At 43.4% G+C, this 12,700-nt stretch overlaps 2 protein-coding genes across 2 annotated transcripts; one reads left to right on the top strand and one right to left on the bottom strand.

Moving 5' to 3' along the window:
* The first annotated feature begins 7,360 nt into the window (after positions 1-7,360).
* On the top strand, positions 7,361-8,071 carry LOC136971649 (piggyBac transposable element-derived protein 4-like). The gene has a single exon (XM_067266117.1). The coding sequence runs from the start codon at positions 7,361-7,363 to the stop codon at positions 8,069-8,071; it is 711 nt and encodes a 236-aa protein (XP_067122218.1).
* Positions 8,072-10,124: 2,053 nt separating this feature from the next.
* On the bottom strand, positions 10,125-10,847 carry LOC136971648 (uncharacterized). The gene has a single exon (XM_067266116.1). It carries the CDS (start codon positions 10,845-10,847, stop codon positions 10,125-10,127), a length of 723 nt encoding a protein of 240 aa, XP_067122217.1.
* Between the last annotated feature and the right edge of the window lie 1,853 nt (positions 10,848-12,700).

Genomic DNA, 12,700 nt, shown 5'->3' with positions numbered 1-12,700 from the left:
TCGATATAGCTTTGTCCCTGATGAGAATAAAAAGTAGGTGGCCCTTCTCTATTTGCTATACTTAAATCTAGTTCGTAAATAAATTCTAAAAGGCGTTCGCCTCTCTTGTTAAGCAGTCTGTCAAACCACACTGGGGATCTTCCATTGCCGTCGATGCCTATTAGGGCAGGAAATTTAATGGCCGAAAAAAGCGGTTTTAAAGTTAAGAGCTGTTCCTCGATACAGCCAGAGGGAGTAAGGTAAGTTGAATTAATTATGAATTGGTAATTTGGAAAGCCAATGAGTACAGAGGTGGAGAAGTCGTTTGACAGTTCCTCGACAAGAGAAGCTGAAAGATGCTTATTAAACACTAGGACTGCTGATTTAATACTTAAACTTAAACAAACAATACTATGGGGAATTCCTAGAATTCTGTTAGTTGCGTAGGGGTCTTGAATTAGTGCTATGTCAACATGATGATCAAACGCGTATTTAATTAAATGGTCGGTAGCGGCGGAGCCCTTATCTAAATTAATTTGAATTATTTTCAGAGCCATTATGAATGTTAGTCACGAAGCTAGAATTTATCTTAATATTGCTTCGTAGAAGCATAGCTAAGCTTTATATGATACTTAAGTACAGGGCAGTTTCTGCTCCTTGCACTATGATTGGGGTCCACACGATCCTTCGGTGATCTGCAAGTTTTGTTGTATTTCAAACAGTTAATACACGTGTGATCTTCGTCTAATTCTCGACAATCTTTTGTAGGATGAGCATCCGACGCACAGTCGGAACAGATTCTTTGCTCCTTACACTGTGCTCTGGTGTGTGTATACGACCAGCAATTAGTACACCTTTTGTACTGATGGAAATCGTATACTTTTTTGGTCGTCCAGCGTACGTAAATTTTGTCTCCTTGGTCCTTTATCTTTCTTCTAAGTTTTGGGCTTACCGAGATCACCCAAGATCTCACTTTCCTGTCTTCTTTGCCCATAAAAAAGATATGTTTAATATCTTCGCTGTTCGAATATTTGTTGTCTTGTCCGAGGACGCATGCCCTGACGTCCTGCTCGGACAGATCCCAATGTAAGTTTGGGATTATTATTCGTGGGTCTCTTAAGGCTGGAGTTCTCACCTTAATATCTTCCCGTTTTTTTAATACCTCGGATAACTTATTTGCGCTGTTTGAGTCGTTGCAGCTCACTGCATACCCTTTTCTAATTCTCCGGATGTTCTCGATTCCAACTCCAATAGAGGAGGGGTTGATCTCATCTGCAATTTTATTCATTACCTCCTTAGCCTTTTCTTCTTCGTTTGGATATATTAAAATTACCCTATCGTTTGGGGGTAAAGGAGGACGTTTCACTACTTCCGCATAGGTGGCATGTTCTGGGGTTGGCTGGCTCGCGAGTGCTAAAGTGCCAGCTTTGTTAAGTTGGTTTTTGAGATGCTTGTTCTCTTCCGCCAGAGTTATGAAGGCATCCTTGAGTTGATTAAAGAGGGAAGTGGCTTCTTCGAGATTGTTGGAAAATAGATCTTTCAGCTCCCTGCTGAAGTTTTTTGATTTGTCTACAGCTGCTTTCGCGTCCTTTATTTTGTCGCCGAACGACTGGACGATCGCCGCGAGAGTCGACGGACGAGGGGACTGATTGCTAGAATCGCTCATTATTCTAATTCTAAATATTATTATTATTCGAATATTTCTAGATATTATTAAGGGTGTACCTTAATGGACCCTGCCGACACTGGTATAACTGCACAAAAACTGAAACTTACCCAAAGACTCCTTACGGAAAACGCTGTAATCTTCTCTTCACGAGAGACACTACCAAAGACTCCTTACGGAAAACGCTGTAATCTTCTCTTGATCGAGAGACACTACTGGAATCCAATGACCCCACTCTGTGCTGAAGAAGTACAAAGATTTAAAATCGCGATATCTCAGCAGGAAATCAAAAGATCGCGATCAAATTCACAAGGAAAATAGCTGAAGCGGCCCTCTACCCGATGATATAAATAGTTCTGCACAGAAGTTACAGAAAAGCCCGATGCGGGCCGAAACTTATTGCGCGAAAAAGGTCAATAAAACAAAAACGGCTGGGCCAATTTACACAAAATTTTGGTGGGCTACTCACGTCGTTAGAACGTATCCCACGGCGTCCTTAAATCCTGTTCGGAAAAGCCACGAAATCCGGAAAAACAGTCCAAAGTCACAAAAACTTAGGTGGTCCAAACTTCCAAAATTTTGTTTGCACCCGGGCAAGTTTGACATCAAAATGTTCGTCACATCCTTAGGATGTCGAAAATGCACAAAAAGATTCACAAAATCACAATAGACTTCATAAAAACTCGAAAAAACCAGGAGCACGATGTTCCCACGTCTAGCTGCTTGCTAAACTAGTCCACTCAATCTCTACTTGTGCCAGTCAGATTCCTGCGGTCTCCCCGAATTCTAGTCAAGACCTGAGGCCACGTGGTCGCCAACACAATTACACCATCAGCTGTCGTCGCCGAGTCTTTACTCCAGCGGAGAGCTCCCAATCCTTGGCTCTCTCATCTCCAGACTCCAATGCCTCCACTCCTCCCACAAGACGCCGTTGCGCAAGGCCGCCAAGAGGTTCAAGGCCCTCGAGCTCTGACTTCATCAGCCTCCACCAAGAGGATGAAGAAGCCGTCATCTCCAGCCCCCCGCCTTTGCACAGCAACACAGCTTCCTCGACCAATGTGCACCACACTCCAATTCGTCCTCGTTGCGCCAACAGGAGTCTCGCCACTATCCCGCCATCTCCTACACCGATGGTTGATTCTGATGCCCTGGTTCCTGTGGACTGCGTCCCTCCCACTACAGCTTCGCCTCATCCAGTGGCTCCATCTCCTTCACTTCCACCTCCACGGTCTTGCTCGCCGTGCCTGACCCCGGTCTCTCAAGGCCCCCAGGCGGCCCCTCCGCCTGCTCCACCTTCTCCTACTTTCCATAGCTCCAGCTCCGCTCCATCGGTCCCCTCCTGGGTCACGGCCTGGGAGGACCGCTTCAACTCCGCTGTCGACAAGGACATGTTAGAATCCATCCTGGGCGACTTCATGACCCTCGTCGTCAACATCTGCTCCATCTCGCCGTCTTCTCGCAACCGCACCATCCAGGCTCCTTCACTGCAAGCCCCCCAACATGACCAGGCAAGCTACATCCAGAAGCTTTACCGTGCCAACCGCAAGCAGGCCTTTGAAGTTATCACTGGAGGTAAGTCCCATCTTTGCAAAAATCAATCAAGATGCCATCTTTGAACATTTCAGCCATTCCTGCTCTGCTCCTGACACTCCTGTGACCCCTATTGCCACCCCAGCCTCTCCTCCTGCCTCCTCGGAAGATCCTTTTAGTCTCCCGTTTTCCTCCACGGAAGTCGCCAGTCGCCTTGCCAAGGGTAAGAACACCGCCCCGGGCCCGGACGGGGTCCGCTACCTACACTGGCGTAAGGTAGACCCTCAAGGTGTAATCCTGGCCTCCATCTTCAATGCCGTGAAACGGATTGATCACATCCCACATAGCTGGAGACTGTCTTCGACCATTTTAGCCTACAAAAGAGGCAACGAAGGGAACGTACGCAATTGGAGACCAATCTGCTTAATTAATACCATTTGTAAACTGTACACGGCATGTTTAGCTGACCGTCTCTTGAACTGGTGCTCAGTCAACAACTGCCTATCCACAGCTCAGAATGGTTTCCTCCATTTTGAGGGCTGTCTCGATCATAATTTTCTTCTCCAATCAGCCATCCAGGACGCTCGCCGAAAGCGAAGATCCTGCTATGTGGCCTGGCTAGATGTAGCGAACGCTTTCGGCTCAATCCCTCATGCAGTAATCTGGGAGTAGTAGTCCCTAAGATGGCCTACATCCTGATGCCATCCTACGAGTTACTAAACCATCTCTGGGAGGTCCCCTCACCACGGACAGGAACCCACATCGAGGGGAAGGTTTCACGGCCCCCATCTTGGTTCAAGCAGGAGTGAGACAGGAGTGCCCCATCAGCCCCCTTCTCTTCAACCTTGCCTTGGAACCAGCAATCCAGCAAATCCAAAGCCTGAAATCTGGATATAACCTTTTCAACCATCAGATCGACGCCTTAGCCTACGCTGATGACATTGCTCTCCTGAGTGACAGCGTCGCAGGTCTACAATTGATGCTTTCCTCCATTTCTGGGTAATCCTCCTGGGCGAGCATCTCGTTTAATATCCACAAGTGTGCTACCCTAGTGGTATCAGGTAAAAACAAAACATCAGTCCAGATACGTTTAAAATTAATAATACTCCCCTTCCTAGCCTCTCACTTCAGGACTCCTACAAGCATCTGGGGGTGCCCACGGGTTACTCGAGATCTGACACCGAAGAGGACGTCTTTAACTCCATCTTCAAGGATGCAGACTGCCTGGATGCCTCATGCTTGGCCCCTTGGCAAAAGATTGATGCCTTAAACACGTTTGTTCTCTCGAGGCTCCCGTTTCATCTCACCCTTGGGTCACCAACCGAACAGACATTGGACAAAATCGACAAATGTACGAAAAAACTGGTCAAGAAGTGGCTGAGCCTACCGCAGCGTGCCAGTCCAAAACTAGTCTTCCTTCCGCACAGCGAAGGAGGTGCGGGTGTCACACCAACTTCGATCGTCGCCGACATCGCACAAAGTAGCCATGCAATCCACCTGTTTGACTCTTCAGACCCAGCTGTCTCCAATATTGCGGTCGGCTCCCTCCGCCCAATTGTTGAGCAGCGTATCAAGCGCCCTCCCTCCCTCACTGACCTATGTCAGTTCTTGAACAGCACTTTGGAAGATGACCTAGGGTATACGAACTTCTCCTCTATGTGGACCAGGCTACGTATGGCAACTCGACGCATAAGGAAAAAAGCTAACGTAGAATGGTCGGATGCTGGTCTTAGCACCCCATCTCTTATCTGCAATGACAACATAGTCAAGAAGAAACTCTGCCACCGTAATCTCTGTCGCCAGTTGAACTACACCTTCCTGGAGAGTTCACTGCGTAAACCTGACCAAGGTAAGGTTTTTCAAATCACTGCTGGTAACCCAGCTAGCAACCACTTTCTAGGTAACGGGCACTACACTCGTTTTGCCAACTGGCATTTTATACACCGCGCAAGACTGAGTGTAGTCCCCCTCCGTAACCTTAAGCGCTTTGGTTCCGGTCCTAAGTCTTGTCATCGCTGTGGCTACGCCCAGGAGACGTTGGCGCACGTCTTACGCCACTGCCCGCTGAACTTCTCCACTATCACGAAGAGGCACAATGCGATTCTGAATAGACTCGTCCGTGCTTTCAACAAACAGGATGCCCAAGTCTTTATCAACCAGCGTCTACCGGGTTATGACGTGAATTGTAGGCCCGACCTGGTGATCCTTCACGACCCCACCATGACCGCAGCCGTGGTTGATGTGGCCATGCCCTTCGAGAATGGAAAAGAACACCTAGTGAGACACCTGCGCAAAAAAGGATACGACACCCATATCAGTGCCTTCTTGGTTGGGGCCCTTGGAGGCTATGACTTGGAAAATGAATCCACGCTTTGTCGTCTTGGCATTGGTAAGAACTACTCAAAGCTGATGCGCAAGCTCATGGTGAGCGACGCCATCAGGTGGAGCGGCAAAATATACCTTCAACACTTCTCTGGCCAACGCTCCTCCTAACTTTGCTTTACTTGTGTGTTTGTTTTGGCTGGCTAGTGCCCATGTATCCGCGTGTTTTTACTCTGTTTTGTTTTTTTTGGCAGGCTATGCGCCCTTGTTTTGCGTTCCTGGGCTTTGGTCCTCTCTTTCCATTGTTTTGCTGTCCATTGCCCAGCTACAAACTGGTTAACATTACCAGTTCCTTTGTCTATTTACTGTTCATATTAATATCTGTATATATGTTTGCATATTATCTAATAAAAGCTTTTTAAATCTGTTCTTATCAGCTTGATGGTTCGCCATTAAGCTGACTCACCGTTACCTTCAACTCAGCGCCCGGATTCCGAGCCTTCACTCCCCGGGGTGAGTATTACTCTTTTGGTTTTTTCTGTCCTGCTTCTTCTCTCTTCCGCTGGAAGAGTGGCCTGCACGGTTTAAACGCACCGTGTATTTGCTGCTCAACCAGCAAAACTTTCCTATCGCTTCACCGGCCTTTAGCTGGTGAACGCTCTAGTCCCTTTCCACTAGCAAAAGTCGTAGCACTCCCGCTAGTCTATGCTTCTTCTTCCTGCCTCTTCCTCGGTTGGTCGCTGTTAGTGCCCCAAGAGGCTTTTCACCCACCTTTCTTTCTCACTATCACTACACTTGATCTTGGCCTTGCCTTCTAGTAGCGCCATCGCTACGATCTTAGTGCCTTTGTGTCCCCCTACCATTGCCCTACGTGCCTGCCCACCTACCGCGACTATGTCGACAATGGGGGCTTATCGAGGCACATGCGCCGTATCCATGGGGGCTACCTCCAATTCGAGTGCCACATTTGTGGAATACAGTCCACCAAACTCAAAGAGGTTAAGCAACACCAAGCGAAAAGAAACAACTGCTCTTCACAACTGCCAGCCCTCTCTCCCAGTTCCATCAGGGACTCCAAGCCTCAAAGTCACATCTGCAACGACGAAATCATTTGTACCCACCACAGTAAGGACTATGGCCTTGATGAGGCATACCTTGCTTCTCAAGGCATCACTCCTGCTCCCACTACCAAACCTCCTTCCCAGTCCGACATCATCACCGACATTTCATTTTATTGCAGTCTGACAGGACGACTGCAATAAAATCATTTGACTTGGTAATTGGAAACTCTTTAGACTATTGTCCTGTAAATAGAAAGGTTTCCGATAACATTTCAACTTATTATTTATATTTGTGACACTTTTTTCGTAAAACTTTTCATGCATATTATAAAATAAATATTTTAGTAAAAGAATATATGTTGTTCATATTTCTATATAATTATTTATATATAAAAGCATTTATATAAAACTTTTGAACATCTGCAAGTAATTATCAATTCCCACAAGGGAAACTGGTAATAAAACTACTGCTTGGAAATGTTTATTGTACTGTAAGTAGAAAGGTTTCCGACACCGGGGTTCTCAACTGTTAAGATTTATAACAGCAATAAAAGACGTCAGATGATTGTTTCTAGAATTTCTGACCCTTTGTACTTTTTCACTCATAGTTCTACTCTTGAGTTGTTCTGTTGGATAACTTTTGTCACCTTCAGTTTTTGATATTTTTGTGCTTTTGCTTTTTGGTTTTGTGTTGCTGCAAGTAATCAAGTAAGTCACTTATCATTATAATAGTTTCCGAGAATAGGTTTTTCGCGCGTAATACAAAAAAAACAGAGTTCAGATAATTTATTTTGTTGGCAGAATGTCTTCCGATTCTGAGTATGCCCCTATTTCATCAAGTGGGTCTGAGGACAGTAGTTGGTCCAGTGAGGCGAGAGATTCGGACGCAGGTGTCCAGGATGTGCCGACAACATCGACGGCAAAGAACTGGACCCTACTGGATGTACATGATCCTCCTTCGGCTCCTCCGCGTTTTCCTTTTGTGGGAAATCCTGGCGTACAGGTGAACGTGGAAAACATCGCCGATCCATTGGAGTACTTTAAATTATTTTTTGACACCAATCTGATGCATGTAATTGTAGATAAAACGAACAGGTTCCAAACTCAACAGCCTCAGGGTTCTGAAAGTCAGTGGTATCCACTGACTGTAGAGGAATTGTTTTTGTTCTTATCTATATGCATGCTGCAAGGTATAATTAGAAAACCCGAGGAGAGGATGTATTGGACGCAAGACGCCAAATTACATACCCCGTTTTTTGGCAGAGTGATTTCGAAGAATAGATATGCAGACATAAAAAAAAATTCACATTTCATGAACAACGACACATACAACGCAGACACACACCCCAATCCTAAACTACACAAAATTTGGCCGATATTATTAGATCTAAATTCCAAATTTTTGCGATTTTATACACCGGAAAGAGTCATATCCATTGATGAGAGTTTGATGCTATACAAGGGTCGTCTTGCGTGGAAAGGGTCTTACCGGCAAATCGACTGTGTTGGATGATAAATATAAACACATGCCAGTCAGTTCACAGATTGTGCTGACTTTAGCTGATTCGTTGTTAGACAAGGGGTATTGTCTAACAACAGATAGATTTTACTCTTCCCCACAGTTGGCGGATCATCTTATTACGTGCAATACGGATTTTTATGGAACTGTACGCACGAACAGACGAGAGATGCCGCCAGCAATTCACATGCAGAAATTAAAAAAAGGGGAGACAATGGCTTATCAGAGAGGTAAGCTAATGGTAATGAAATGGCAGAATAAGCGAAGTGTAACTTTACTGTCTACAGTGCACAATCCTGCCATGGTTACTACAGTAACACATGCCGGTAAGTCAGTTGTGAAGCCACAGGTCATTGTCAACTACAACGACACGATGGGGGGTGTTGACCTTTTAGATCAATATCTCCATGACTATCCAGTGGCGAGAAAAGGTGGGAAGAAGTATTATAGGAAAATATTTTTTCATATGGTAGACTTTTGTCTAATAAATGCATTTGTGATATATAAAAAACATGGTGGCCAGAAATCCAACTTATCCTTCAGGTTGAGTCTGATTGACAGACTGGTAGAAACGTATCACACCGAAACGAGGGTAACATATTTTGCATTTATTCATGCATATAGATAAAAAAATTTATTTTGTATTTATTCATGTATAAAGATATAAAAATGTATTGCATTTTATTCAATTTATTTTGCATTTATTCATATAAACTTGTAAAAATATTTATTTGTATTTTTTTACAAATATAAATATAATATGTTAACAATAAAGTATTCATTTTATAACATTTAGTCCAGTGCTTACTTTTTTATATGCTACCCATGAGCTTTACAGGGAAAACTCCCACAAAAAATTAAAATGATAAAAATGGTAAAAATGCACTATTTTATGAAATGCATATTTTAAAATATTTTACATAAAACTTTGTATTTTCATTATATATTATTTATATTTATTGTTTCTGTCAGATTAAAAAAAAATCGCAACAAATCACGTGACGCGCACAGCTGTACTGTGTTTATACAACTAGTTGAACTTGAGACCAGCTGACTGTCGAGAATCGCGGTTGTTTCTAAAGACGCCTCAGGGGAAGATGGGTTTCTAGACGGGTGTGCAGTAGTTACCGTAAATAATCAAATATATCACTTATTTTTTGATCATATGTACGATTGCTCTGAGTGGGGACCGAAAAAAAGATCAAAAACATAAACTACTATTGGATATAAATTTAAAAGATTTTACGTCGTCATTAACAACATCCAATAGAAATAAAAACATCGCAAAAACCTGACTCTCGAGTGAGAGTCGAGCGAAAACTTTTTAGATAGTATTAATGACGTCTTGATTGAACTCAGTTCGACTGCGGGTCTGCCATCACGCATTCGTGCATCGAACTCGGTTCGACTCCGGACAAAAAAAGGTTAAAAGAATTTTTTCTCCAGGTTTTAGATGTGTTTCCTGGAGTGCCACGCAGAGAAGTGTGGTAGATGATGTACAGTGTTTAACGTCAGAGAAGTTGTTGCGGAAACCACGATATTTCCATTGGATTATTTTGTAATCCATTATGTGTTTGTTGAGGCAGCATTTTTTGTGAAAGTATCCCTCTAACTTCACAGATAATTTTCCTTTTGAAGGTGAGGTTGGTTGTGTCACCTCCATACTATTCTCTTCATCAGAAATATCATAGAACTCACTCACAGACTGAGTTTCTGATTGTTTTGATTTAGAGAGAGCTGCTTTCACTCTCTGTTTGTTTAATGGGTTCTTACTAGCCTTTTTAGAACCCAGGTTTCTCGTTATCACCCCTGTTTTAGGTAGGGGTGTTTTTTGTTTTGTATTGTCCTTTTCTAATGTTTCTTTTGATGGGATCAGTAGACATTTCGCATGATGAGTGAGAGATTCTTTCAGAAGAAACTGAAATATCCATTTGAACTTCACATGTCTTTGTGGATTTCAAAACAGCTGCAAATGTCTTCTGTTTCAATGGTGCACTTGAAGTGACCATGCAACGTGCCTCTGGGTAAGGTAAGTTGTTTACTGTTTTTACATGCTGTATTTCATTTTCTCTCTGCCATGCAGGGCATTTCCGTAGTAAGTAGAATGGGCATCTTTGCAGTTCACACAGCATGGGGTACTTTTACATTCTGTACTGTCGTGCCCTTCAGTCCCACACTGTGCACATGCGCTTTTTCCTCGGCAGGATGTTTGCGAGTGTCCAAACCGCTGGCATTTGAAACAACGCAGTGGATTTGGGATATATGGACGGACTGAGCAACGTAGGTATCCTGCTGTTATAAAGGATGGCAATGTTGGTTTGTTGAAAGTAAGAATCAGGTGTTTGGTTGGTATCAACTTTCCATCTCGACGAATTGAAATGCGCCGGACAGCAACGACACCTTGATCTGAAAGACCAATCTGAATATCTGATTCGTCTTCAGACATCAGATCAATTTCAGATATCACACCACGTGATGAGTTTAAACTTCCGTGTGGTGTGACAGTGATTTCCATTTCTCCCAGGGTCTTTGTTTCTAGAAGTTTTGCAGATTGTTGTGGGGAGGATGTTTCCACCAGTAAATCACCTGATCTTAATTTCTGAATTTTTTTCAAATCTCCAATAGTCGACTGGAACAATTTTTGAATGAGAAAAGGAGAAGCTTTAGATAAGGGTTTGTCACCAGTTGCGTGTACTATTAAGTATGCTAAGGTACTAGACATTTTTAAATTGTTTCGCTCTTTCGGATCTTTTATTTTTGAGAAATCCATGATTAAAAGTAAAACATTCAGCTTCTGGTGACCCCACCCACCATGGGGCCCAACAAGGGGATGCCGTCACATGGGAGACTCCCATAGACCGTCGCACCAGGGTTTCCCAGAAGCTATACCCTCACAATGCAGTCGAGAAAAGCACACCTTGTCTGACGTGTCTGCCCGGTCTGCATCGATCGGTTGACTCCAAGCCGAGGTCAACAATGACTCAACGACCAGCCGATTGACTCAAACGGAGCCTGATTTGAGCCTCCCGTTTATCCGAAGCAGGGGCCAAAGCAGTGTGTTGGGGACGGTATGTTGCCCCTCAACTACCAGGATCCCCCTTTCCGGCATACGGGCCACCACGCACGGCAAACACGTGGGTGGGCGTTCAGATCCCAGGAATGGTAAAGAAGAAATACTAAACCATCTCTGGGAGGTCCCCTCACCACGGACAGGAACCCACATCAAGGGGAGTCACACTCAGAATAGAACCTTGAGAAACACCCTCTTCTTGTGTGAAAGGCCTAGACAAAGTGTTGCCCATCCTGACTTGAAATCTTCGATTCTGCAAGAAGTTTTTTATAAAAATTGGCAGATTACCCCGCAGTCCAAATTCATGAAGATCACGGAGTATTCCATATCGCCAGCAGCGATCATAAGCCTTCTCATATCGAAAAACACAGACACTAAGTGCTGTCGTCTTACAAACGCTTCGCGTATAGACGTTTCAAGGTTTACTAGATTGTCTGTGGTACTTCTGTTCCTACGAAATCCACTCTAATGTGGTGAAAAGTAGTTCTTTTCCTCTAGGAGGAACATCAGGCGTCTGTTTACCATTCTCTCGAAAAGTTTGCAGAGACAACTAGTCAGAGAAATTGGTCTATAATTAGAGGGATTCTTGCAGTCTTTACCTGGCTTGGGAATGGGAATTATGATAGATAGCCTCCAAGAGTCAGGAAAAGTATGTTCTGTCCATATTCTGTTGAACAGATTTAGAAGGTTACTAAGGGAATTGTCTGACAGATTTTTAATCATGCTGTAATGGATTTTATCCGGACCTACAGCAGTATTCCCCGAGCGTGAAATTGCTGTACATAGTTCTATTCTGCTGAATGGCACATTATATTCCTCATTAGATGGGAGTGGAAGTTTAGATATTGTTTTTCACTTTGGACTTTATAAGCCTGGAAATTTGTTGTGTACATAATATTGCTGGATGGTATGGTTGGTTGGTTGGTAATAGTTTTTTGGCACAAAGGCAACACAGGCCAAGCTGCGCCACAACACATGGTGTAAATAAATACATAAATAAATAACAAAATTAAATAGAATAAAATAGAACAAAACAACAGATAAAAACAATAAACATAGAACCGATAACAAAAATAAATAACAATTAAAATGTATATAGTAACAATATGTAAATATAAAATAAACAAACAACTAAATCTGTTTATAAATATTTGTAACTTTTAGAAAGTTCAGTAATTTATCAACATTTGGCCTCTGGCCCAAAATCTCTTTAAAACTTGCATTTCCGAAATACTGTCTGCGACTCTGGTCAAAAGCAGCACAGTTGCAAAGTATGTGTTTGACACTTAAAATACAAATGCAGTACTGGCATACTGGCTGGTCATCACCCTTTAAAAGGTATTGATGAGTAAGCCGAGTATGTCCAATCCTCAGACGAGTAAGAATGACTTCAGATCTCCTATCATACTGTTTCTTGTGTGTCCAATTTTCTATTATAGGTTTGATCTCGTAAAGTTTATTGTGGACTTGTTCGTTCCACACATTTTGCCATCTCTCTGCTACTCGTTTTTTAACGACCAGCTTCAAGTCACCTCCTTCAATAAACATTCTAT

This window comes from Centruroides vittatus, unplaced genomic scaffold (genome assembly GCF_030686945.1).
Source record: "Centruroides vittatus isolate TY-2023 unplaced genomic scaffold, ASM3068694v2 contig_266, whole genome shotgun sequence".
NCBI lineage: Eukaryota > Metazoa > Arthropoda > Arachnida > Scorpiones > Buthidae > Centruroides > Centruroides vittatus.
Note: the sequence above shows the minus strand (reverse complement) of the source record. Positions and strands in the feature narration are given on the sequence as shown.